The 23,320-nt window shown below is 33.5% G+C and overlaps 1 protein-coding gene and 3 long non-coding RNA genes across 4 annotated transcripts; all 4 read right to left on the reverse strand.

The window, feature by feature from the left end:
• Nucleotides 1–281: 281 nt before the first annotated feature.
• On the reverse strand, nucleotides 282–1,447 carry LOC132163785 (uncharacterized). Its single transcript, XR_009438331.1, has 3 exons — nucleotides 1,303–1,447; nucleotides 1,055–1,158; nucleotides 282–436 (listed from the first exon to the last, which is right to left on the reverse strand). It is a non-coding gene; the product is annotated as an uncharacterized LOC132163785 (long non-coding RNA).
• A 4,464-nt stretch (nucleotides 1,448–5,911) lies between these two features.
• LOC132164715 (uncharacterized) lies at nucleotides 5,912–6,996 on the reverse strand. The gene is made up of 3 exons (XM_059575268.1): nucleotides 6,867–6,996; nucleotides 6,338–6,544; nucleotides 5,912–6,219 (listed from the first exon to the last, which is right to left on the reverse strand). The coding sequence occupies exons 1-3, from the start codon at nucleotides 6,943–6,945 to the stop codon at nucleotides 6,200–6,202; spliced, it is 306 nt and encodes a 101-aa protein (XP_059431251.1). The 5' UTR covers nucleotides 6,946–6,996; the 3' UTR covers nucleotides 5,912–6,199.
• A 1,467-nt stretch (nucleotides 6,997–8,463) lies between these two features.
• Nucleotides 8,464–9,454, reverse strand: LOC132163330 (uncharacterized). Its single transcript, XR_009438277.1, has 3 exons — nucleotides 9,391–9,454; nucleotides 8,952–9,121; nucleotides 8,464–8,538 (listed from the first exon to the last, which is right to left on the reverse strand). It is a non-coding gene; the product is annotated as an uncharacterized LOC132163330 (long non-coding RNA).
• Nucleotides 9,455–18,678: 9,224 nt separating this feature from the next.
• On the reverse strand, nucleotides 18,679–20,034 carry LOC132164804 (uncharacterized). The gene is made up of 3 exons (XR_009438418.1): nucleotides 19,894–20,034; nucleotides 19,716–19,805; nucleotides 18,679–18,874 (listed from the first exon to the last, which is right to left on the reverse strand). It is a non-coding gene; the product is annotated as an uncharacterized LOC132164804 (long non-coding RNA).
• Nucleotides 20,035–23,320: the final 3,286 nt, after the last annotated feature.

A 23,320-nucleotide genomic window follows, 5' to 3' on the forward strand; every position in this document is an offset into this window, starting at 1 on the left:
AAACTTACTTCAAATTGAAGCGGGAAAATTCATCATATTAGGAGGGGTGAAAGATGAAAATGGGGGTCTTCAACAAAGTAACACACAAAAAAGAAAGAACAAAAGGAAGTAAAGATCAAATTCATGTTGACCAGAGTCTTACTAGCCAATTTGATAGAGTCCCCCAAAAAGAAAAAAAAAAAAAAAAGTCGCAGCTCGAAAAGAGAAATCTCATCTCTACTTAAAACTTGAAAAAAGCTAGAATAATTCTCATTCATTCATTGATTATAATAAGTGTCCTTACATCACCTTAACTCATCAACTTATTCAAAAGAGACTAGACCTAGAACACAAGTGTGCAGTTGACAAGTGAATATCTGAGTCTTGTTGGCCAATGCTGCCACCCTCTTTTGGGAGGAAGGGGATCATTATTCATTGTCCTCCCTTTATTAATTTCCTGCAAAATGGCATCACAAGTGAGGTTAATCAATATATTTATTTTTATTTAGATTCAACACTATCCTACCAACAATTCTTGATATCATTATATTATCAAAGAGAAACCATTAGAGTTTATTCCATGTAGTAACGACCATGTATATTTACAAGTAAATCTAGACTTCGTAGACATACATGTATTGACGGAGATAATATTCGAACTCAAGACCTTTGCTTTGATACCAATTAAATCACAATTTTTTCTAAAAACTTAAGCTGATAGAAAAGTATAAATATAACAATTTAATTTATATTCTAACAGTGTAAATAGAAAATACTTTCACTAGTAACTTCTCATAATCTCCCATCAACAGTTTTTAATTCCCTCTAAATTCACTTCGAATTACATGAGACAATGTTTTGTTGATTGAATTCAAAATCCAAATCAATTCTTATGAGTGTAATGTTAGACCCTTATTCCCCTCACTTGTTATAAAGTCCTTTGGTTTCCTGCATGAGAGGACAAATTAAGGATAAGAATAGAAATAACGAAAACAAAAAACAAATGATTCTATAAACGATGTATTCCAAAGTGGTCAATGAGTAAAAAAATGGATGTAAAGATCATCAAACATACTTCAAAGTGAAGGGGGGCACATTCATCAGATTAATTATGAGGTGGCCGTGAAGGATGTGTATGGGGGCCTTCGTAGTCTATATTGAACAAACTCCTCTCGTTTTCTGCACGACGATGTTCAAGTATCATGTTAAATTACTATTTTATCATAAATGATTTCTATCCTTATCAAAGAATACTATAAAATATGTATTCAAAAAGGTAATCCCATAAGTCAAAAAAATGAATATAAACATTATCAAACATACCTGAAAGTAAAGTGGCCACATTTGTTACAGGAGGAGGGGGAAAAGGAAGCACCCTTAGCATATTATCAAAGTCCTTGGCAGGAGGAGGGGGAAAAGGACGCGCCTTTGGCATTTCATCAAAGTCCTCACTTGCTAAAGTCCTTTCATTTCCTGCACAAGGGGGTGTTAACTTAAGCAGTCGATTCAAATAATACAAAGAACATGAATCTAATGGATCTCATGGTTATAAAAAAAATAAATAAATAAATATGTGCCACATGTCAACATCTGATTGGTCCACGTGTCAGTCATAACGGTCAACTAACGGATGGACTAACTTGGTCTTTTATCAAAACCTCAAGGGGGTCCTGTGATAAAATTGAAACCCCAGGGAGGAGTAAAAATAAAGGTATCAAATCCCAGGGAGGTATTTGGTATTTAACCCAAAAAATGAATATAAACATTATCAAACATACCTGAAAGTAAAGTGGCCACATTTGTTACAGGAGGAGGGGGAAAAGGAAGCGCCCTTAGCATATTATCAAAGTCCTTGGCAGGAGGAGGGGGAAAAGGACGCGCCTTTGGCATTTCATCAAAGTCCTCACTTGCTAAAGTCCTTTCATTTCCTGCACAAGGGGGTGTTAACTTAAGCAGTCGATTCAAATAATACAAAGAACATGAATCTAATGGATCTCATGGTTATAAAAAAAATAAATAAATAAAATAATAATAATAATAATAATAATAATAAAAGGGATCTCATGGACTGAAATCCCTTACAATTGAAAATCCATATTATTACTCCCAACCTTATTTTTGTGATAAGGGTATGTGAGAGAGGCTTCACTACCTGAGCAGGAACTTCCTGCTCAAGCAAAGGGCTCGTTTGAGCAGAACCTCTCTCACAATCCTTTGTTATTATTACCCTTACTCTCGCCTCTTCGAATAGAGAACGGTAGGAGTAAGGAAAAAAGTAACATACCATAAGGAATTTTGCGAGCAAGGCACGTTATGGAAAAGGTAAGCAAGAAGAAGAAACACAATCGTGCTTGAAAACCCATAGCTCTCTCTCTCTTTCACTCTCTTGCTCTTGGAGAAACAATGTGAAAATCTGTTCATGACCGTTCACTATTTGTATAGGGAAAATTGTAGTTGCCCCTACAACAAATTCGCCCACCATGATTAATTAATTACCATATAAGGCTGATATGCTATCCTTGAATGATAAGAATCCAGCACATCAAATCGGATTTTATGAGGTGTTTTCATCAATGTGAGAATCTAATCAGAGTTAATAATCGAACTATGGATTGTCTATAATGCTACTTTTCACACCAACCCACATGACGTGTTTTAAATGCATATCTCCATATTGTTGTGAATTATTCACTATTGAACTTGAGCAATTAAGCCCAAATTGGTTGAAATGGTTGGGAGAGAAGCTTGCCCATTATACATGTCTATTGAGCTAGGGTTTTGAAAGATCGATCAAGTAATTAAACGAATTCCAGCCACATGCGCCATAGATAAATTAAAATGTGTTACTAATGTACCAAAAAAGTAGTTCAATACTTCAATCAGTAGTAGACTACGTTTTATAAAGCAGAAGTCACTAACTCGAATTCCCTGCCCTTCCCCCTTCTCTTGTCTGGACATGTCAAAAAAAAAAAAAAAAAAAGTGTTACTAATATTATTTAATTATAATGTGTTAATAATAATTAATGAAAATATATTGGTTAATTTAATGAGAAAATATGGGATTTTCATAGATTAAAGAAGAGCTAGTATCTTGACTAAAATATAACTCCTACATTAATAAGGATTTAAATTATTATTTTTATATAAATTGATAAGGTAAACCGTAAACATATGAAAAGTTGATTACATGTTTGTGAGTTAATGACCTAATTAATTGCATGATGGGTAGTTTATGGGGACAAGGATCCTCTCCAGTCAAAAATGAACTAGAGAGGATTCAATTCATGGCTAGGATCTCTCCTTAGAGATCCTAAGGTCATCGACATGCCATGTGGTACATCAAAAAAATATTATTATTTTATTATTTATTTATCTTTTAAGGTAAAATAATAAAATAAAATTTTTTTTTAATACGTTACATGGCGGGTTGATGGCCTTAGGATCTCTTCTTATAGATCCTAACCATGAACTGGATCCCCTCCAGTTTATTTTGGACTGGAGAGGATCCTTGTCCAATTTATGGATCCGGCTTAGGTGCGGTAGTGCAAAACTACAGCACCATGCGATAGCTCAAAATGACTCAGGCAATAAAAAATTAATTTTTTAAAGTATTAATATAAAATTAATTAAATATTAAAAAAATCAATAATTAAAATATTAAAATATTAAAAAATTAAAACTATTAAAAAAAGAAAAAAAGAAAAAGATAAATCAAAAGGGGTGGAGGAACCACCCCCATGGGTTTCGGCCACCTCCTAAACCCATTTCCACCACTTTTAGTTTCCTTTACACCATCAACAACCTTCTTTTGACTCCTCCTCTATCCAGCTCCCTGAAGAACCCACCATTCCCAATGGTTCTCTCTCTCTTAAACTTTGATTTTTGGGTTTTGTGTAATTCAGGAGGTGTCTTTCTCTCCTCCATGGCCAGCACCGCCTCGCTTGGAGAATTTTCCACCACCCCAATACCATTCCCTACGGCCTGCCCATTACTTTTCTTTGGAGACTTCTCTTAGAATACAAAATCAGAATGAAAATGGCTGGAAGATGAAGTACAACAACACTCTTATCTCACAAAAAGAGATAGACAAGTTCCCAGAGCAAAAAGCTAAAAAGCTTGTGGGATATGCTGGTGAAGAAGCGAGAAAAGCGGATCCATGGTTTCTGGGGAATTTCCCCAAGGATCTCCAGCGAGAAAAGCTGGAGCCACCCCTTTTCTTTTTCTTTTATTTGTTTAATAGTTTTAATTTTTTAATTTTTTTCTTTTTCTTTAAAAATATTAATTTTTTATTGCCCAAAACTGAGTCGTTTTGGGCTATCGCATTGTGCGGTAGTATTACCGCACCTAAGCCGGATCCAAAATTTATTACAGTAAACGCGGCCCATTAAACTATAAAATAGCTAGGAGTTTTAAGATGGTAGACGTATGTACTAGCTATTAGGTATTACTAAAATAGAAATGAGTTACTAGGATCAAATCTATTCCATTATTATTTTCGTATTTTAGTTTTCTCCACAAACTTCAACATAATATCATATTTTCATCATATTTCAACAAAATTGTTGCCACTAAATCTCATCCACCAATTAACCCCAAAAGCGTAGATGGATAGTTATTTATCAATTTCCATGACCAATATCATTTCATGCCCTATATATAACATATTCTCACATTTCATTAAAGATAACAACACAAATTCAATTTCATCATACAAGCTAAAATTCTTATTTGAGAGATGACGTTAAAATATTAATTAAATAGTTAAATTAATTATTTTATATTAATTTAAACTTTTGCGCCTAAAGCTTCCGCCACAGTAGGGTCCGAGATACAGGAACGTGTGATACATTTTACTGCCACCAATTCACCGCCATGATCACGTACCAACATTTTGCTAACCCAATTCATTTGATTGCTCTTTATTTATCAGATTTTATAAGAAAATTTTGGTTAAATTCATGAGTAATGCTACACCTATAATTATGGAAAATGCTAAGTGTTCTCCTAGTGTTCTTACTTCTTATAGTCTTAATGTATATTATTTTCTAAAAAAATAAATTTAAAAAGAAAAAAAGAAAAAAAAGTGACCTTCATTTCTCTTATCAAATTTTTAGATAATAATATCCACTTCGGACCAGTAGGACACGAGAAAAATACCTAGTATTTCCCTATAATTATTTTACAACTTATTGATACATGATTAAGGAACATATAGGGACTTATATAATTCCATTGCATAAACTTTAATCTTGATCAGCTATATGATCGTTTGATCATCAAACATTTTGTCGTGATTTCAAAATGTTAATGAAATATTAAAAAAAAAAAAAAAGGACAAACAAATGGGGATCTCTATCTTATAAAAATAATTTCCTGTACAAGATAATTAATATCTTTCAAGAGGGCTATTTTTTAACCAGAGCAAACTTTTTAACTGATTTTCGTTGCTTACTTTTCGAAATATTGCAGTCTATCAACCATATATTCTTTGCCATGTTATTATCCTAGGATTTGGCTTAGTTAGGTGCTAATCATCATATGTCCTATAGTTTTTTCAACGGTCAAAATTTAATTTTACCTTTTTTCTCTTTCTCATAAAAAAAAAAAAAAAAAATTTAAAAATGAACCGTTAAAAACTATATATAACAAATGTATTGTAGTTTTTTTTTTAAGTGTAGGTACATGTCTCCCAAGGGTCTGACTTTGCTGCATGATTAAAACATTTAACAACAATTTTATTTGTTTGATAAAAAATTTTAAACAGTACTTTCTTATTTTTTGGTTAAAAAAATTATCTGGCGTAAGGTAAATGTAAAAATAATTTTAAGTGTATTATATATAAGTGTGTTATGTTAGAAGTTTTTTTGTTAATGCAATTTTTTTCTTCTAAAAAGTAAAATGCCAAAGAAAAGAAAGACGACTCATAGCGCAGAAACAGAACTCTACTTAAAGCTTCCCATTCATTCATTAATTATAATAAGCATCCTTACATCACCTTATATAACCCACCAACTTATTCAAAACAGACTAGACCTAGAATGCAAAGTAATTGTGAGCATGACAAAGGTTAAAGATAAAGAAAAAATTACAAGAATCCCTTTCTCCCAATACACTTTGTAATATGTTTGGATTGTTGATGGCAATTCGAACTCTTGTTGACATGGAACTTATTGCTGGTGATTAAACTGAAACCCTATTGGTGATGTAGGACATGGCTTTGTCAATGAGTCCCTTCATTCCCTGCACGACAAGGTTCGAATACCATATTAAATTATAATTTATCAAAATCGATACTATAAAATATGTATTCAAAAGTGATCATGAGTCGATAAATGAATATGAACATTATCAAACATACCCAAAAGTGAAGTGGCCACATTTGTTAGAGGGGGGGGAGGAGAATATCGCACCATTGGGGGGGGAACGCGACCTGTTACATTATAAATGGGAGGAGGATATAGCACAATTGGGACATCGTTCACATTTGTTGTAGGAGGAAGGGGAGAACGAAATCGCAACCTTGAGAAATCATCATACTTCTCACTTGTTAAGCTCCTTGCATTCCCTGCACAAACGGGTAATAACTTATGCAGTCAATTCAAATAATACAAAGAAAATGAATCTAATGGTTGTTGTGGACCAAAATTCAATATAATTGAGGATTTATGTTATCACTTTTAACCCTCTTTTTTGGGTAGTTGTCTATTAGAGGGGTTTCTCTACCCGGCACCCGAGCAGGGAGGGACTTCCTGCTCGGGCAAGGGGTCCATCTGAGCAGGGCCCTCTCACAATTTCTTGTTATTTTCTTTACTCCCTACTCCATCGATAGAAAATGACATGGAAAGATCATATTTTCAACGTAGTTGGTGAAGAAAAAAGTAACACACCATAAGGGATTTTGCGAGCAAAGCATGTTATGAGAAAGGTAAGCAAGAAGAACAAACACAGCCGTGCTTGAAAACCCATAGCTCTCTCTATCTCTCTATCTCTCTCACTCACTTCTCAATCTTGGAGAAACACTGAAAATCTATTCACTATTTGTACAGGAAAAATTGTAGTTGTCGCCCCACATGATTAATTAGCATTTAAGGCTGATATTTGCTATCCATGAATGATGAGAATCTAATCAATGTTGAGAATTTACTGCATCAAACCTGATTTTATGATAATTTTTTCTTCAATAATGTGAATCTAATTAGAGTTAATAACCAAACCATGAATTCTTCACACCAACTTAGGTGACATATTTTAAGTATATCATCTCCATATTGTTGTGAAGTATTCGGCTTGAGCGATTAATTAAGCCCAAACGGTTGAAATGGTTCAGAGAGAAGCTTGCCCATCATACATGTCTATTGAACTGGGGTTTTGAAAGATCAAGCGGTTTTTATAAACTAAACGAATTCCAACCACACCATAGGTAAGTATTGGTCCATATTTTAATTAAAATGTGTTACTAAAAATATTTATTAAAATGTGTTACTAATAATGAGAATATATTGGTTAATTGAATGGATAAATATGGGAGTTTCATAGATTAATGAGGAGTTAGTACTTGACAAAATTATAACTCCTACATTAATTAATAAGGTAAATGTACGAATGTAATTAATTAAGATACTAACTCCTCATTAATTTTTGATTGTGTTATTGAGTTTAAGTGTGTGATGCAATAAATGGTCCATCCACATGTGTAAATAAGGTAAATGTATGAAAAGTTGACAAGGATTTTCTCCGGTTCAAATGAAGTGGAGGGATTCAGTTGATTTTATTTGAAAGGGATCCAGTTGTTTTTTTTTTTTTTTTTTTACTCTCATTTTCTCCTTTTTTTTTTTCTTCTTATAATTACAATTTTAAGAATTAGTCATCCACGTTTCTGGAGTATGCCTTTCCTTTTCTTTTGTAAGTAATTCTATTTTGGTATACTATTATATGATAAAATAATATATGTTAAAAAAACTAATGATTGAATTTCATTAGCACATCATTCCAATTGTATAATTTGCATTTATTTTTATTTTTTTTTCAATTATTTCACATATATTTATTAAAGGTTTTTGTCATATATATATATATATATATATATATATATATATATATATATATATATATATATTGTGCTCCCTAAATCCAATAAATATAGATTAAGTTTTTAATCTTTAGTTTCTTAGGTTTTGAATTTTGCTTCATATCTTAAACGCTTTAGTTTTGAATTATTAAGAAATTATGCTTAACATTTATTGGAGAGAATTGCCTTTCTTTTCCTGTAGAACATTTAAATTATCCAAATTATATGGTCTAGCAATATAGCGACATGAGCATGCACAAAGGGATAACATAACATTTATTTAATTATATAGGAGAATCACAAAATTTATTATAATGACAAAATACAATTGCACATCTTCTACGGGTGTGCACTTTAGTTGACAAAAATAAATAAATAAAGGAAAAAAAAATAAAAAAAAATCATGAATATCTTAATTAGTCTTTCTAGTCGATGCCGCCACCCGAGGAAGGGGATCGTTATTCGTTGTCCTCCCTTCATTACTTAATTCCCTGCAAAATGGCACCACATTAATCAACATTTGTCATAGGTGATTACTGTCTCTAATTTGGAATTCGGTATTTTAGTTAGAATTGAGATGGACAATATTTGACATTTACTCTGATATCATGTTAAATTACAATTTTATCTTAAAACCTTGAACTCATAAAAAAGTGTAACTATGAGAATTTAATTTATATTCTAGCAACATAAATAGGAAATTCTTTCACTAGTAACTTCTCATAATCCCCTGTCAACAGTATTAATTCCCTCTAAATTAACTTCGTATAACGTGAGACAATTTTGTTGATTGAATTCAAAATTCAAATCAATTCTTATCAACATAATGTTATACCCTTCAATTATTTTCCCCTATAAACTATGTATCCAAAAAAATGGATGTAATAAAGATCATCAAACATACTCCAAAGCGAAGCGGGCACATTCATCGGACTAAATGAGGGGGTGGAGGATGCGGACGAGTATGGGCGCTTTCGTGGTCCAAGCTAAACAAAGTCCTTTCATTCTCTGGATGACTAGAATCGGGTGGATGGGGTTCGCCATAGTCTGCATAAAACAAAGTCCTCTTGTTTTCTGCGCAACAGGTTTGAATATCATGTTAAACCATCATTTATTATAAAATATTTTTATATACTATAAAATATGTATTCAACGGTGATCCATGAGTCAACAAAATGAATATAAACATTATCCTTGCGAAGTTTACTAAAACCAAATTCGTATTTACTTGCCTTCATGCATTAAACTTATGGATTTCCTCTACCAAAAAACATGTATAATATTCTAAAATGATCTACATGTTACAGAATATATGGACATAAAAACATTATCAAACAATATACCCGAAGGAGGATGGGGTGGATCATGCTTATGATTAGCTCCTGGTTCATCGTAGTCTTCGACGCCCAAATTCTTTTCAATCTCTATAAACATACAATAACTGTTGTTACTGTGTACAATAATTGATGAACAGTATAAAATCGAAAAGAAAGAAAGATTGAGAGAGAGATTCGAAGCACAGATTTAACGTGATTCGGCAATGTGCCTACGTCCGCAGAGAAACAGCTATATTTTTCTCTTAATGATTCAGGATTACATCATAACATATATATAGGAAAAACTCTAAACCCTACTTGTATGGACGTATTAAGGGAATCCCCAAAATACTCCAGCTCCGTGAACGTCGCGATAACGCTCCCGTCTACTTGGCCTTCTATTGAAATTAATATGAGCTACTAATTCCAACAATAACTATCACACATGAAGCAGCCATGTGTCTCGAAAATGTTTCATCATAAAAAAAAATAATAAATAAAAAATTAACATACCTAAAGGGGTTTCGCGAGCAAAGCATGTTATGGCAAAGGTGATGAGGAAGAAGAAGAAGCACAGCCGAGCTTGAAAACTCATCTCTCTCTTTCTAATTTCTTCCTTTCTTCTTTATTTCTCTTGCAGAAACTATGCGAAAATGTGCTCATGTGCATCCACTATTTGCATAGGAAAGATGGTTAATTATTGGCTGCGAGTAATGTTAGGAAGAAACAAAAAAAAAAATCCTTAATCCATCCATAAATGGGTGACCAGGATGACTAAAAAGTAATTTTACATGTAATGCTAGATCCACGTCACCCATTATGAATGGAGCATGACAAATGGCAAACAGTGATTGCCCAGATGGTGAAATTTGGAATCTGTGAAATGCCACTTGGAAGTCAACATAAATTCATTAATGATAAGACCATAACAGATTTAATAACCAACTTGGATTATCTTTTCTTTTCTTTTTTTAACTCTTCTGACAAACGACTTAAAACCTGTATTATCTATTTTTAAGTGTTCGAACAAACAGCTTGGAATTTTGTCATATTAACGATTGTTAATATAGTTAACATTTATCCTTTTAACACTCATTATATTTATCCATATTTTGAAAATGATAATTTATAATATAGTAAAATATTAATATTTAGTTTAAAATAGTGGTTGAGATCTAAAAAAATATACTCAATAAATAATTTAAGAATTTCAGGCAAAAGGGTCATTGTCCGAACATAGAATAGCCTTTAACCTAAATCTAAACAAAGTATATATGTTGGTAAGACAACAAGTAAATAAGAAATTTCATTCTTCACAACTAACTTCTTATAATACTCAGGGGCGGAATTAGCTTATTACTTACGGGCTTAATTCATGACCTAAAAATTTAAAACATCTCTCAATTAACTATGTATTCAAAAGCGATCAATGAGCCAAACAATGAATGTAAAAATTATCAAACATACTTCAAATTGAATTGGAAAAATTCATCAGATTAGGAGGGCATGAAGGATAAAAATAGGGATCTTCAGTAAACAAACACACGACAAAGAAAGAACAAAAGGAAGTAAAAATAAATTTCATGTTGATCAGAGTCTTACTGGCCAATTTGGCAGAGTCCCAAAAAAATAGGAATCACAGCTCAAAAAAAAAAAGAAATCTCGTCTATACTTAAAACTTCAAAAAAAACTAGAATAATTCCCATTCATTCATTGATTATAATAAGCGTTCTTACATCACCATAACCCACCAGCTTATTCAAAACAGACTAAACCTAGAGCACAAGTGCGCATCATCTATCGATATACCGTATACACTTTAGTTGACAAGTGAAATGAGTCTTGTTGGCCAATACCGCCACCCTCTTTTGGGAGAAAGGGGATATCATTATTCATTGTCCTCCCTTCATTAATTTCCTACAAATGGCATCACATTTTTGAGGTTAATCAGTATATTTAGTTTTTGGGAAAAATATAAAATGGCCCCCCAAACTAGTTACCAACCAATTGCAATTTAACCACTTTATTAGTCATCACTATCAAATAGGATGAAAAATGCAATACGACGTCTTTTTGGCAAGGTTAAGTTACTAAAATGCCCTAAGGCCCCCCAAATGACGTCATATTGCTCGAGAAAAAAATTCCTTGCACTTACCAAAACGGCACCGTTTTGGTAAGTTTTAAAACCCTTGTCCCTAAACACGCAGCAGCTTCGTTCCTTCGTGTTCTACCCCATTTTCTTCACTTCCCTTCTCCACGCAGCAGTGTATAACTCCATTCGAAAAGAAAAGAAACACTTTGTGTATATTTTGTGGGAAGAAACAAGAAACCTTGGAAGATCGAACAAGTTGCATGCAACCAAAAGAGAAGAAGACATGCTAAAGATCAAAAGAAGAAAAGAGATTCATGGTGAAAGGAAGTGATCAATCTCACCTCGATATCATTTAGGAGAACTCCATGAGAAACCCACTTTGTAAACATCAGACGATGATCGAAGGAAAATCAGAGACTTTAGAGAGAATGAGAAATGATTTAAATAGAAGAGGGCTTAATAAACAAGTAAGCATCCACTTGACTAAAATGGAAAATTTCAGGTTTTTGTTTGTAATTATTGAAGTTATTTCTGGTCAAATGAGAAATACTAGTACATGTGCTTCTGCGTCGGTCTTTTGTTGATTAATACAAATTGATCAGAATTTACCATTTAATCTGAGAGGGCAATATGCCAATATTGCACTCGTTCTATGTTCCATAAGTTGATCATTAATTAAAACGGCATGGAAAACAACTGGTTTTTGCCACGGAGCGAGGGATAACCAATTGTCTTCCACTATTTTCTTTCACACGGAATTATACACTGCCGCGTGAAGAAGGGAAGTGAAGAAAATGGGGAAGAACACGAAGAAACGAAGTTGCTGCGTGTTTAGGGACTAGGGTTTTAAAACTTACCAAAACGGCGTCGTTTTGGTAAGTGTAAGGAATTTTTTCCTCAAGCAATACGAGGTCATTTTTCCAAAATGGCGTTTTAGTAACTTTATATTGCCAAAACGACGTCGTATTGCATTTTCTATCTTATTTGACTGTAATGACTAACAGAGTGGCCAAATTACAATTGATTGGGCTACTTTATTACATTTTGAACTTTGAGATGTCAAATTACAACTGATTGGTAATTTAGGGGACCATTTTATATTTTTCCCTTATTTTTATTTAGATTCAACACTATCTGAGCAACAATTCATGATATCATTATATTATGCAAGGAGAAACCATTAGAGTTTATTCCATGCTAGTAGGCAAATGTCATAGGTGATTACTATCTTTAATTTGGGATTCGGTTTAGGTCCAATATATTTCAGTTAAAATCGAGACATGTGTTCCTTATGTATTATGTTCGAGCATATATGTATATTTACAAGTAAATTTAGACTTTGTAGACATACATGTATTGACGGATACAATGTTCAAACTCGAGACCTTTGTTTTGATACCAATTTTTTTTTTTTTTTGAACAAATTTATCAATAAATTTATTGATAAATCATCAATCAATTAGGGGCACAAAGCTCCCTAGTTACAATACCATAGATACCAAATTATATCACCACTTATTCCAAAACTTAAAATAATAGAAATGTGTAAATATGACAATTTAATTATATTATAACAATGTAAATAGAAAATTCTTTCACTAGTAACTTCTCATAATCCCCCGTCAACAGTTTTTAATTCCCTCTAAACTCACTTCGAATTACATGAGACACACTTTTGTTGATTGAATTCAATATTCAAATCAATTCTTATGAGTGTAATGTTAGACCTTTATTCGATCTCCTCACTTGTTATAAAGTCATTTCACTCCTTTGGTTTCCTGCATGAGAGGACAAAGGATAAGAAAAGAAAAAAACAAAAACAAAAAACAAAGGATACTATAAACGATGTATTCAAAAATGGTCAATGAGTAAAAAAAATGAATGTAAAAATCATCAAACATACTTCAAAGTGAAGAGGGCACATTCATCAGATTAATTATGAGGTGGCCGTGAAGGATGCGTATGGGGGCCTTCGTAGTCTACATTGAACAAACTCTTCTCGTTTCTGCAAGACGATGTTCAAGTATCATGTTAAATCACTATTTTATCATAAATGATTTCTATCCTTATCAAAGAATACTATAAAATATGTATTCAAAAAGGTAATCCCACAAGTCAAAAAACATGAATATAAACATTATCAAACATGCCTGAAAGTAAAGTGGCCACATTTGTTACAGGAGGAGGAGGGGGAAAAGGAAGCACCCTTGGCATATTATCGAAGTCCTTGGCAGGAGGAGGGGGAAAAGGAATTAAGTACCCTTGGCATATCATCAAAGTCCTTAGCCACAACATTTGTTACAGGAGGAGGAGGAAAAGGATGCACCCTTGGCATATTATCAAAGTCCTTGGCAGGAGGAGGGGGAAAAGGAAGCACCCTTGGCGTATCATCAAAGTCCTTGGCCACAACATTTGTTACAGGAGGAGGGGGAAAAGGAAGCATCCTTGGCATATTATCAAAGTCCACGGCAGGAGGAGGGGGGAAAGGAAGTGCGCGCGCCCTTGGCATTTCATCTAAGTCCTCACTTGCTAAAGTCCTTTCATTTCCTGCACGTACAAAGGGGTATTAACTTATGCAGTCGATTCAAATAATACAAAGAACATGAATCTAATGGATCTCAGGGACCAAAATTCCTTACAATTGAGAATCCATATTATTACTCCTAACTTTCTTTTTGTGGTAAGGGTCTATGAGAGAGGCTTTACTACCTGAGCAGGAGCTTCCTGCCCAAGCAAAGGGCTCGTTCGAGCATAACCTCTCTCACAATCCTTTGTTATTATTACCCTTATACTCTCGTCTCCTCTGATAGGGAATGGTAGGAGTAAAGAAAAAAGTAACATACCATAAGGGATTTTGCGAGCAAGGCACGTTATGGAAAAGGTAAGCAAGAAGAAGAAACACAGTCATGCTTGAAAACCCATAGCTCTCTCTTTCACTCTCTTGCTCTTGGAGAAACAATGTGAACATCGATCTGTTCATGACCATTCACTATTTGTACAGGGAAAATTGTAGTTGCCCCTACGACAAATTCGCCCACCATGATCAATTACCGTATAAGGCTGATATTTGCTATCCTTGAATGATAAGAATCCAGCACATTAAATTGGATTTTATGAGGTGTACGTTTTCATCAATGGTGAGAATCTAATCAGAGTTAATAACCGAATAATGGATCGTCTGTAATTCACTATATATTCAGCTATTCAGCTTGAGCGATTAAGCCCAAATGGTTGAAATGGTTCAGAGAGAAGCTTGCCCATTATACATGTCTATTGCGCTAGGGTTTTGAAAGATCGATCAAGTAATTAAACGAATTCCAGCCACATGCACCATAGATAAATTAAAACGTGTTACTAATATTATTTAACTATAATGTGTTAATAATAATTAATGAAAATATATTGGTTAATTTAATGAGAAAATATGGGATTTTCATAGATTAATGAGGAGTTAGTATCTTGACTAAAATATAACTCCTACATTAATAAGGATTAAAAAAAAATTTATATAAATTGATAAGGTAAACCGTAAACGTATGAAAAGTTGATTACATGTTTGTGAGTTAATTAATGACCTAATTAATTGCATGATGGGTAATTTATTATGGTAAACAAGGCCCATTAATCTATAAAATAACTAGGAGTTTTAAGATAGTAGATGTATTTACTAGCTATTAGGCATTACTAAAATAGAAATGAGTCACTAGGATCAAATCTATTCCATTATTATTTCGTATTTTAGTTTTCTCCACAAACTTCAACATAATATCATATCTTCATCATATTTCAACAAAATTTGTTGCCACTAAATCTCATCCATCAATTAACCCCAAAAACGTAGATGGATAGTTATTTATCAATTTCCCTATAAAGTTTCCCCATTTCTCAATTCATATATAGATCAAAAGTAGTAGATCCATGGAATTACAGACTGTGTCATGTGTGTGTTGACAGCTATTTATGGTGAGACAGATACAGAGGTCAATCAAGGGGAAAAAAAAAAAAAGGGATAGATCATAGAAGAGGAAGAAAGTAAGGACTTGTTCTAAAAACAATATTTGTTTGCTTCTCTATTTGCTTTTGTCATAAATCAACTCTCGTACAAGTCGGTACAACACGAAAAGAGGTCAGGGATTTAAACTACCACTTTTTTTTATTTTTTATTGAATAATACTAAAATTATTTATGAATAAATAGTACTGCATGTTACACCATGAACGAATATCTCATCCTTTCCGGCCACCGTTGCCACCTCCAGCCTTATGTTTAGATGGATCGTGACTATGGTTTGCTGACGACTCGCTATAATCGTCCACGCTGATCATCTTCAGAGACCTTCTCCCCATGACCAATGCCATTTCATTCCCTATATATAACATATTCTCACATTTCGTTAAAGATAACAATACAATTAAAGAAGAGTTTGAGCTCACACGTAAGTAAGAATGTTAGAATACTAATAATCATTAAATGATTAAATTTACATCTTCTTATTAGGTCAAGCTTTCGGGATAACGGATAATTTAACATAGTATCAGAGCCAAAGGTCGTTGGATCGAACATTGACTCTGTTAATTTCACCTCCTATTTAAATTAAATATTCCACGTGTTGAGCCTTACCTATTAAAATGGAGTAATTAAATTTACATCTTTTTATCAATTTAAATTACTTTTGCAACAATTGGTAACAAATAACACTTCAGCAATATAATTGTTCTTTTCCCATTTTCTTTTTTTCTTTTTTGAGTAAGAATTTGTTATATATTATGATCAGCTATGTTACATGAATTCTTTATAGGTGTTGTGTTGTGGACTATGGCATCCGCTTTCTTGAAGATTTTCCATCAATTTGAACACATCTATATGCATATTTATATAATGTACTTGTGTTTCACATTCCAACAAAAGATGTCAGTGATATAATTATACATTCTACAGAAGCTAAATCAATATTATAAAGTGGTCGGTCTGCGTTTGCATAAAACAAGGTTGTCTTTAAGCAAATACAATAACGAATAAGTAATAAGAAACACGCATGAATGAGACCGTGTACACAGAATCCAGCTATCCCAATGCACAAACTACAATACCACACCACCATGCATGCTCATTCAAATTAATGTCACTATCTTCCGTCGATAGGGTTTGTTATACATGAGAGAGTAGATGAGTTTTACACTAGTTCAGATTGTTCGGGCATGTGCCCGTTTAGCCCGAGCAAGTGCCAAACATGCATAAAGTTCATCTGTCCTCTCATATTAACTATTTAAATTGTGTATTGTATACGATGAACTCATGCATGTTAAAAAATTTTAATTTTTATCTTTAATTTTTGTTCTCAAAACAAAAGCATTAACAAATAATTGAAATACAAAACATTATTAAAAACAGGAGAAACATGTATACCTGAAAGTGGCATGATGCTCCGAGCAGAACACATAATGAGGAAGGCAAACAAGAGACACAAGCATAGGCGATCTCCGATTGCCATCTCTCTTTCTCTCTCTTTAATTTGTTGAGGCCTCTCATGGGTCCGTCTCTATTTATAGGACCAAAAACGCTATTGCAAGGAGAAGATGTGGCACACAGTGATTGCAAGATAGGAGTCGACGTTTCCAGATGTGGGTGCCACGTTTAGTGCGTCCTAGCCGTCCATTGTTGGTCAACGAGGTTGCCATCGCTTACTTTTCCAGAAAAGAAAACAGCTTCCTTTTGTTTTTCAAAAGTTGCAATCATATTATTCTAATCAAGTGCTTGCTCTCGCTCTCACACGGTCCAGTCCACAATGTTTTACAGTGCATCCTCACTCTAACACCGTCCAGTGCATGATAGTGATGGCGCACTACACGCCATGACGAATAGAAAAGCAAACACCAATATGGAGATCAAGTCCGTGGATCCTTTCAACTATATATATGAATTTTGCTTCTATTATTTTTAATATTCATTTTCAGTGTAAATTATCTCGGAATGAAAATCATCATGCACATCTTTTAACTAAGTGGGTCGTTTCAACTTTATTTGTATAAATTCCATCCAAATAATAAATGCGAAAGAGCCTTCATTTCTAGAAGAAAAAAAAAAGTCCGAAAAAATCTTTTTTGTGTTACAACTTTCATTACAACGTACTATTTGATGTGATAAATACCGCATAAATTATTGTCTTAATTTATAAATATGGTAAACGTCACATGCACTTTCAAGTTAATTTATAAAAAATTTGTATACTCTTATTAAAATACTTGGACCAAGAGAAAAGATCTTATGAAAAAAATAAGTTCCCTTTTTGTTTCGTAGGATCATCGATCATGTAGCTCTCTTTTGAATTAAGGCTTGCAAAAACATTTGATAGATTTCTTATATTTGTTTTTTTTTTTATCTTGACCAAGATAGATAGAGTTGTTATGTATCACATCGCTTTGATGTTGACTTCGGAGAATTGCATAATCTTTTATTCTTGTCTTTTAAGAGATTTGGGGCATAAACTAATAATAATACAGATAGTATTCAACGAGTGTCGCAGTTTCGTCAAGTGCACTAATCAAGAGTATGTCAACTCTTGAATTAGGCATTAGGAAATTATTTTAATATAGTCCATTAAACTGAAGTATATCTTAATTTATTAAAGTAGGTTTAAAATCACATTTTTGGTACGTGAAATTGCAGTGTCAAATGCTTTATTAGTCTATTAAATTGATATTTATTTTTAGAGTACATAATTCTTTCATTTTTAAAAATACACGCACATACTATATGTATCAGTTTAACAGACTATGTTAAAATTAAGAATTCCCTCTAACTTAATTTGAAAGAAAGCTTTGTCCTTAAGCATATGCCGGAAGCTCAGTTTAAAAGGTAGAGTATTCTAAGGGCCTGTTTTGGTGTACGTTTAAGAAGCCTAAAAGTGCGTTTCACACTCAAAAAATATGTTTGAAGAAATAAATACTTGTTCGGTTAAAAAAAATTAAAAACGCTTTTAAAGGTCTAAAAAGTTTTTTTTTTAAAAAAAATGGTTAAAACGCACTTAACAAAAGCTTAAAAAAAAAAACTTTTACCCAAAAAAAAAAAAAATTTAACTTAAAAACTTTATTTCTTAAACACAATCCCAAACATGCGCACACTAACTCTCATGATAGTTTAAACACTTAATAAAATCATCATACACTTAATAAAATCATCATCCAACTCCGCCAACTCCGCCAACTCCCTACTTGGAAATGTTGTAGTGAGTGATAATGCAAATCATTTGAAACTTTTATTTATTTAATATAATTTTAAGAGAGAGAGCCTCAGTGAACGTAATAATTTTTTGCTGATATCATACGATTACAACACAAACTTTGTTATTATTTATGCATACGTTCACTCTAATTGACGAAAAGCATCACGGAATTGCTGACTCTTTCTGGGTGAGTCTCTCTGCAAAATAACACCAAATTTTTAGAACATGCATATATATATATATATATATATATATATATATATATATATTTATACAATTTGTATGTGTCAGGGGTACAATATGTTCAATATGAACATATTGTTAGATGGGGAATGCTAGTTGCTTTCCTGATGCTTTTTTCGTGTCTTTCTAGTCTTAGGTAAATATTATTTTTTTAAAAGGGAATGCTAAGTACTCTCATGATGTTTTTCTTATATCTTTCTAGTCTTAAAGAAAATATTAAGTGTTCTCTTGGTGTTTTCTTCATGTCAAACCAACTAAGAAAAATAAGAATCACTATCCTTCCTTTTCAATTAATTCTTTCAATTCCCTCGATATTCATGCGTCAGATCAAAGAATTGGCATTAAATTGACATACAATTCTTATATGCATCTTTTAATGAAATTGAAAGTCAGTCTCTAGAGAGGATGTAAAAATTAAAATGCATATATTAATTGCGTGCTTTAAGAACAGATATTGTTATAATAAACTGAAATAATTAATTTCCTCCAAACATTATCCATTGACATGGCCTGGATTGTCATTCCCAATCGGTTTTGATGTAAAATATTTTTCAAAAAATATTTTTCACAAAAATACTGAGAGATGCTTAACTGTTAGACAGAAATATGTAAGGATTAAGAGACAAATACCACATGCTTTTGCAAAGTTAACTAAAATAAAATTCATATTTACTTGCCTTCATGCATTAAACTTAATTATGGGTTTCCTCAACCAAAAAACATGTATAATATTCTAATTAAAATGATCTGCGAGTGAGAATATATGGATATATATAAAAACATTATCAAACATACTCGGAGGAGGATGGGGTGGAGTATGCTTAGGATTAGCCCGTGGTCCCTCGTAGTCTTCGGAGATCAAATTCTTCAAATTCTTTTCACTCTCTGTAAACATGCAACCGTTATTATACACAGATAGGCGTGGATACACGAAGGGGTTTCGCGTCATAAAAAAAAAAAAACATTAACATACCTAAAGGGGTTTCGCGAGCAAAGCACATTATGGCAAAGGTGAGGAAGAAGAAGAAGAAGAACAGCCGAGCTTGAAAACCCATCTCTCTCTTTCTTTCTTTTTTCTTGCAGAAACCCTGTGAAAAATCTGCTCACGAGCATCTACTATTTGTATAGGAAAAATGGTTATCTGGTAAAGCATGACAAATGGCCATCAGTGAGGTACCAGATGGTGATATTTGGAATCTGTGAATGCCACGTGTTCCCAAAGAAAATGCCACTTGGATGTCAACATAAATTATCATTAATGATAAGAACCTAATCACCAGCCTGGATTATCTATTTTTGACTCTTCTGACAAAAAAAACTTACAACTTGTATTATAATTATTATTTTTTAGTGTTCGAACAAACCACTTAAATTTTGTCATATTAATTAGCACTATTTTCAGAATATTAATTAAATTATCAAATCAATTATTTTTTAATTCGTTTAAGCTTTTAGAATATTTGCTCCCTCGTGCATTCTCCTCATGTATCATTGATTATTTGCCTTTCTTTTAGAATACTTTTGACTCGTTTAAGCATGTTTCTTGTACTAATTATATTCTTAGCTTCAACATTCACATTCCATTTAGAGGTGGCAAAACGGGTCGGCGGGTCAATTCGTTTACGACCCGTAATGACCCGTGACTCGTTTAAGGTAAGCCCAAACACGACCTGTTTAGCTAACGGGTCGGCCGCGCCAAACCCGAACACAACACGATAAGTTAGCGGGTTACCCGACACGACCCACTCAATCCGTTTAGCTTCTTTTTTTTAAAAAAAAATAAATAAATAAAAGTTATGAGTCGGGTCATAAACGGGCCAATTGACCCGTTTATCAAAGTAAACGGGTCATAAACAGGTCAATTGACTTGTTTATTAAAATAAAAGGGTCAATGGCCCGTTTATGACCCAAACCCGTTAAGGATAAACCAAAAAATAATAATAATCGTGTCTGGCCGATCACCCACGGGTGACCCGCGACACGACCCGTCAAAAGCAAAATAAATGGGTCGACTCATTTATGACCCAAACTCGTTTAGGGTAAACCCTAACCCGGTAATTTCATGTCGGGTTATCAAGTCATGTCAAAATTGCCCACCCTTCCATTGAACAAGTTTTCCTTCCATTTTACCTTTTTTTCACATTCCATTAAAAATAACATTTTTATTTTTTAATTTTTGTTACTCACTTTTTCAAAACATATACATTTCACTATTTATTTTAGCTCTTAATTTTCATTATTTTATTTGGTGAGCACCGTAACTCTACGGTAGCACCGATCTCTCAAATTTTTAAACTAAATAACTAACTGAATACAACAATATTTTCGTCCAAATTTACACCCCGGCCCGCCAAAATAACCTCGACACTATGGCTTGTTATGCACAATCTAGATCATTTGACTTCAGGGAGCAACAATACCCATGATGCTTTTTTTTAATGTTTACAGTGATTACGCAAGGCTGCATTCATCGTACCAGCCGTGGAATAAGCAGCACCCATGATGTTCTTTCCTCCACGGCTCCACGATTGACTAACAAGCATGAATCTAGAAGTCACATGCCACCGAATTGTGGCCACCATCAGAGATGAAGACTTCAGAACCAGAAGACTACATTAGCCTAAAACACGTGGCATCGCTGTGATAAACAGCCAAAAGGTAGGGAGGAGTGACAATTTTTGTTTGCGTGTCAGATTTTAATTGTGTCGAAACGTGAATATAAGATTATTTAGGTCAACCTTAATTCAAAACGGGTTAAACCTCTCAACTTTAACCCGCTAATTTTAAGTTCCTATTGAATTTGTAGGTTAGCGTAAAAAATGTCAACTCTAAAAGGCAGAAGCACCCCTTCAAAAGAGTGGTACCAGTTAGCTCTGTCTCCATAGTGTTAGAGATAAGAGATAACATTATGCATGACTTAGACCAAAACCTTCGTCAACCCCTTTTGATTGCTCAGATGGATCTCTATCCTTAATTGTATTGCCAACCTAAAATAACAGTTGAATTCTACAGCGGTCAGAGCATCATCATATGAGCAGCATATAGTCTTCTCTTCCACTGCGTACAGGCAGGGCTCGACTGAGAGTGAAGCATCGCAATCCCCATGATGATGAAACTTCATATTCTGCAAAGTCAAAAACCTTTTTCCTCTCTCTAGGGACCAATGTCGCATCACTTAAGGTCAATGCTAAAGGCACTACCTCACTACAGTGCCGCCACTAGAGCACAAGCTCATCAAATGTTTATGTGATGGCATTGGTCAGTTTGAGTACCATCATGGGATTGTGGTGCAAAAATCCTGCAGAAAATATGTGATTTCAGATAGCTGTACAAATTTCTTACAAATTGACTTAATCGATTACAAGTCACTTTTTTTATTGGTTACTACTAAGATGTAGACAGCCAATTTTTTCATAAAATGTAAATTGTCCAATGAATTTGTAATAGAATTGTTATAAAAACTGTCGTACCCCAAGGGTATGCAGAACAACAAAAGGATGTAAGCCACTAAGACATAAATTCCATATCCGATTTTTAAAACTAGTTAGGATACATTTCAATCTCTAATCTTTAAATTAGTCACTATCTGCAAACCACCATGCACCCAGGAACATGATCATTGATCACAAAGCAGATCATCAACAAATAAACACATCAGCTCCACTAGCTGAGAAGATCTTTAACTTGAAAGGCACAAAACATTATCAATGGACAAAATATACTAAAACGACAGAATCATTTATATGCTCAAAGCCTGTATTCTTTTAAGCTGATTGAATTAGTAGGTTCCTTCACCAATATTTTGCTTACACGAAATAAAAACTGAAGAGCGTTCTGAAAATGAGAACTCGGAAATGTCAACAAACATAAACATAAGACCTTAAACAGAGTTCCATCATTCCAAAATCTGCCATCTTCATCAAAATATTTAAGTACATCACAAAAGAGTGGCATATATTTAAACCATGCTCATCATCTAACTGTTCCAACATGTCAAGATTCGTCAGCTCGAGTAGGAAACTGCAGTTTAAAAGCACCAGACATGTGTCTATCCAATGGTCATCATCTTTTCTTAAAACCATATTTCTTACGTTCATAGAATAGATCTGTTTTGGCACTCCCCAAATTAACAATTTTGGGGCATCCATCCCTATCTTTCTCCTGCTGTGTACACTCTTTACAATAGTAGGCGTCAGAAATTCCCACTCCTCCACAGATAACACACCGACCCTGAAAGGATCCATAGTTGCATTCGTCACAAACTCGCACAAGTGTGCAAGGGCGCACATAGGAATCACAGATTACACACTTCCCATCACATTTCTCACAAAGTCGTCCAATGGCAATTCCTGGCTGTTTCCGGCACATAATCAAATCTGGATGATGCTTGGCCATGCTTT

Source organism: Corylus avellana, chromosome ca10, assembly GCF_901000735.1.
Source record: "Corylus avellana chromosome ca10, CavTom2PMs-1.0".
In the NCBI taxonomy this organism is placed as follows: domain Eukaryota; kingdom Viridiplantae; phylum Streptophyta; class Magnoliopsida; order Fagales; family Betulaceae; genus Corylus; species Corylus avellana.